At 30.9% G+C, this 5,000-nt stretch overlaps 1 protein-coding gene across 6 annotated transcripts in view; it reads left to right on the top strand.

Moving 5' to 3' along the window:
- The window catches only part of LOC122263838 (vascular endothelial growth factor receptor 1), a 30,166-nt gene that overhangs the window by 10,922 nt on the left and 14,244 nt on the right, over positions 1–5,000 (top strand). For 2 of the 6 annotated variants that reach the window (XM_086546737.1, XM_086546738.1), the window contains exons 7-11: positions 699–840; positions 2,523–2,652; positions 3,564–3,706; positions 4,198–4,363; positions 4,922–5,000. The exon at positions 4,922–5,000 is cut by the window's right edge and continues 79 nt beyond it. In XM_086546737.1, coding sequence (XP_086402863.1) covers positions 2,628–2,652; positions 3,564–3,706; positions 4,198–4,363; positions 4,922–5,000 — 413 coding nt within the window. In that variant the 5' untranslated portion in view covers positions 699–840; positions 2,523–2,627. The remainder of the gene's footprint in view (positions 1–698; positions 841–2,522; positions 2,653–3,563; positions 3,707–4,197; positions 4,364–4,921) is intronic. The other 4 variants (XM_043032471.2, XM_043032475.2, XM_043032474.2 and 1 more) reach the window with 2 other exon arrangements.

A 5,000-nucleotide genomic window follows, 5' to 3' on the forward strand; every position in this document is an offset into this window, starting at 1 on the left:
TCATAAACTCTTAACAAAACATTTTTGATATACATTTATGAAAATGTCTAAATTTTTCTAGTGATGTAATTGTACATATTTATGTAATTTCCAAACTTTTATGACTGCATTCCAAACTGATCCATGACACACATTTATTATCTGTCTCTTGTTCAAGTATCATTATTCATAGTAAAGTTTTTTGTTTTTTTTAGATATATACTTTTCTCTTGTGATATGTATCATATTTTATACATTATCTCTGTAGCAATACAAATCATATTCTTATGAATGCATTTATTTTTTCAGTAAATTCCAAAAGTGATAATTTTCCAATAGCATTTTTTCAGATTAACCTTTGTTTCCACAGATACCTAGTTGCTTGTATGATCTACATTTATTCTGTATTCAGTAATTTGGCAATTGATATAATATTAATTGCAAATTCCCTAGTCATAGCATGAATATTTATATACTAATCAAATGCTTTAGAATATGGCTGATGTTCCCTCTAGAATGTAGATGTGATGCGGATTACCTAAATTAATATGATTATATTCAAATGGTATGAGGTCAGCTTTTACAGCACCTTCATGGCTGTACATAATTCTTTTTGTATGATTTAACCTATTCACAGCTTGTACATGCAGGTGTGGCTTAGAAAAATGAGTGCAATATTACATGATTAAATAAGCCTTATTCCTTCCCTCCTGTCCAAGGTCGTGGTCTCAGAGCGTGGGAGAATCTCATTTGATCCGAAATTTGGATATATACTGTCAAATTTGGTAGTGCAAGATGGCGGAAAATATGAATGCAAAACGCATTTAGACATGTTTATTGTTACCATGGCTATCCAAACATGTAAGTTTTGTGGGTTAGTATTGTGACTGAATCAGTAAACCTGCCCGTTGCAAGGGATGATGTATTATGAACAGATTAAGATACGTGCTTTGGTCTTATTACACTGTGTTGAACTGTATGAATTATATACATGTATATATATACATACAAATGTATGTATATATACATATGTGTATATATATATATATATATGTATATATATATATATATGTATATATATATATATATATATATATATATATATATATATATATATATATATATATATATATATATATATATATATATAGTTCAGTTCAGTTCAGTTCAGACAGATATGCGAAGACGTCGCTTCGCCCGGGCTATATGCTCAAGGCGGCCCGGCCTCTGCCAGCTACGAGTGCTGACTCATCTTATATATATATATATATATATATATATACACATGTATATATATATATATATATATATATATATATATATATATATATATATATATATATTATATATATATATATATATATATATATATATATATATATATATATATTATATATATATATATATCTATATATATATATATATATATATATATCTATATATATATATATATATATATATATATATATATATATATATATATATATATATTATATATATTCTTGGATATTATATATGTATATATATCTTATGTATATATATATATATATATATATAAATTATATATATATATATATATATATTAATATATATATATATATAAATATATATATATATATACAATATATGTCATAGTTCAATGTAACTAAATTACCTATATTTTAGAAAATTTCCATTTGTTTAATTGAATGGAATATTTGCTTCACCAATTATATATATATTTTCCACCCAGTGAACATTATTTTTGTTTAGATTCTGTAGAATATCAGAATCACATAAAAAAAAAAAAAAAAACAAGAAGAAGAAAAATCGCATACATTTCAAAACAATTGGCAGGTTTACCTTTGTCAGGCAATGAAATTGCTAATGCTTTCGGTGGTATGGGATCTGCTTTCTCCTGCTTGCAAAGGGTCTAATTTGGAATGGCTTTGCATCGACCTGCTTTTTGCATGTCCACACATCTTGTCATTTCCTAATAATGCTTTGTCCTGATGTATTGCAAAATGGTGATTTTGTTATATGTTTTGTGATTTCTGTATCCACATCCACACACGCACACTCACACGCACACGCACATGCACAGGCACACGCACACATGCATCCATATCCACGTCCACGTCCACAGAACTGCATCCACGTCCACACTCACACTCACTCTTACTCTCATTCTCACACTCACACTCATACTCACACTCACATTGTAAATTGAATTGATGATGAAATCCAGATCAGTAGCAATATTGTGGAAGAAATATTTTATTTTACAGCTGCTGCATATCACTTGCATGTACAAGGAGGATTTGATGCAAACAGCATTTTTCCTTTTGCAAATTTTCACTAATTTATGCAATCTTTCTAACTGTATTGCACGATCATATTTTTCCTTTTATTAATAACTTCTGCTTGTCTAACATTCCACACCATCCATCCTATTTAGAGAAAAACTTTCATCAGTTTAATGCACCCTTTTTTCTTCTTTGTGCTTTTCAAATATGTTCTCTCAGTTGACAAGATGTGCTCATGTTCTTCTCCTGCAATGCTAGATAACTTCAGAAGTTCAGTGGGATTCACGCATAGGTTTCATCCGCCGCAACTTGGTCATTCAGCATTCCGGTGTCTACCGATGCAAATCAGAATTTGATGAAGTGATGGATTATCTTGTTGATATTATTCGTAAGTTGGCCCTTGTCAGTTGGTTTGATATTTCTTCAGTAGGGAGATATATTTCATTAAGGAAGATTATTACAGTTAAAGTTTGATCTTTATGCAGTTAAACTTTGATCTTAATACAGTCAAAGTTTGATCTTAATACAATCAAAGTTTGATCTTGATACAGTCAAAGTTTGATCTTAACCCTCTCTGGACGGGTGGTACAGTACTGTACCGCGCATTCAAAAGCCCAGTGGCCGGGCGGCACAGTATTGTGCCAGCCATTCAATTGATTTAGGCCTAATAATTCGAACGCCCCGGCATTGGGACATTCAAGGCTGGAATGCCCCCGTCGTAAGTGGGTTAATACAGTCAAAGTTTGATCTTCATACAGTCAAAGTTTGATCTTAATACAGTCAAAGTTTGATCTTAATACAGTCAAAGCTTGATCTTAATACAGTAAATATTTGATCTTGATATAGTCAAAGTTTGATTTTGATACAGTCAGAGTTTGATCGTGATACAGTCAAAGTTTATTTTCGATATCAAATGAGTTACTGATACCAGAATATATATGATACAATGTTTTCCATGGTAAAGCTATCTAATTCATATAGCTTCTACTCAGATTACTTCTACTAATGTGATTTAAGTTCTTTCTAGTGTTTCGAATATGCAGCTTGATAAAGTACTTGCCAGAGATCAGAATCAAGTTATTGCTATCCATCTATATATTTTTTTTACATAAATTTAAATAGCTGAGGGAAAGGGGGGAAAGGGGGAGGTCTTATTTTGTCTTGGCAGGGAACAGGAAGATACTAATATTTATTTATTTATTTATTATTTTTTTATCACACCCAGTAGTTCATGTTAATAAATAGGAATATTAAGACTTCTAAAGATATATTTTGACCATTGCACATACGATGTTACAGCTGGATCTGATGATATTGCAAAGCCAGCCATTGAGTGGGCTGCAAATCAACACTTCGTCATTGGATATGACATTACTCTGAACTGTACCCTTATATGGAAAGATCCTGTAGTGTTCAGATGGGAACTTCCAAATCCGGATGCAGTGAGTAACTTATTGAGAAAGTAATTTGTGTTTATATACTGGTATATTTATGTTTATATCTTATATTTTTTTTACATTGCAGCACACTTTACCTGTAAAGAATGAGCATGATAAATTAAGTCGTGCTCAGGTGAAGACATGCACAAACTGTATTCATATTATACAGAAAGCCAGAAAATGTCAGTAATGTTTCGGATATCGTAGTAGAGATATTGACCCGTAGATTCTAAAAATACAACTCACATTTATTTAGAAGATTTATTTAGAGTAGATGAAAGTAATTGTTTTGTGTATTTCTGCATCAAATTGTAAGAAAATGTTTTTTGACCTTGCGTGGAAATGTAATCAAATGAAATGTTTTGTTTTACTATGAGAAAAAGAGCTCTCCAAATGCAAGTAGAGAAAGAATGACACTTAAAACAGAGACTGAAGAAAAGTTATCATTGAATACATTACCTTAATGATTTATTAGAAATGTCTTCCCTCCTCAGGATTCCAGCTATATACAAACTGAACAAAATCGCTCGAATACCAGGTACAAGGTCAGTACCCTCCACGTAAGGAACATCACCAAGAAGGACAGTGGAGAATACAAATGCAAAGTGACGGCCAAAGGGTCAAACCCAAATGAGGAAACAAAAGTGATTACTGTAAAAGGTAAACTTATCCTATTGCAAGTTAAAAGGACATCATAAGAATTTTATTTTATTTTTCATTTTAATAACTGTTTGTCCTGTTTTTTTTAAATATTGAGATACAGTTAGCTCCAGTAAAGACACATTTGGCACATATTGTGCAAGAGATTGTATAATGTACGAGAGTTTTCCATATTGTTTCGTTATTATCCCTTATCCCTTCTCTTCTGCTACAGGCATTTTTTGTGGGATTAGATCACTTTTGCACTGCATAATATTCAAAATAGAAGCTAGTTATTCCTTCAGTTGAACATCTAACATATCATATCAAATGCTAATTCATATCTCTTTGCTAATATATCTTATATAGACTATTATATCATACTATAAGTCTAGAAATTTCAAGATGGGCGAACTGAAAAACTTTTTTTATTAGCATTTTCTCAATTGTAATGATGAATGAATTGCTTTTCTTACAATAGTTCTTGAGTTCTACCTTTTTTTTATGCCTTCATCAACTAATTATTAATAGGCGTGGTTTACCCCGTATATATTTGATTGAGAATAATGGATATTTCAGAGTCACAGGATCCATACATCAATATCTCCAGTGTAGAAGAAGTCAAGCTGATGGAAGGAGAAACACTGAGGTGGAAAGC

This window comes from Penaeus japonicus, unplaced genomic scaffold, assembly GCF_977035675.1.
Source record: "Penaeus japonicus unplaced genomic scaffold, GWHDUDI00000001_assembly GWHDUDI00000018, whole genome shotgun sequence".
Taxonomy (NCBI): domain Eukaryota; kingdom Metazoa; phylum Arthropoda; class Malacostraca; order Decapoda; family Penaeidae; genus Penaeus; species Penaeus japonicus.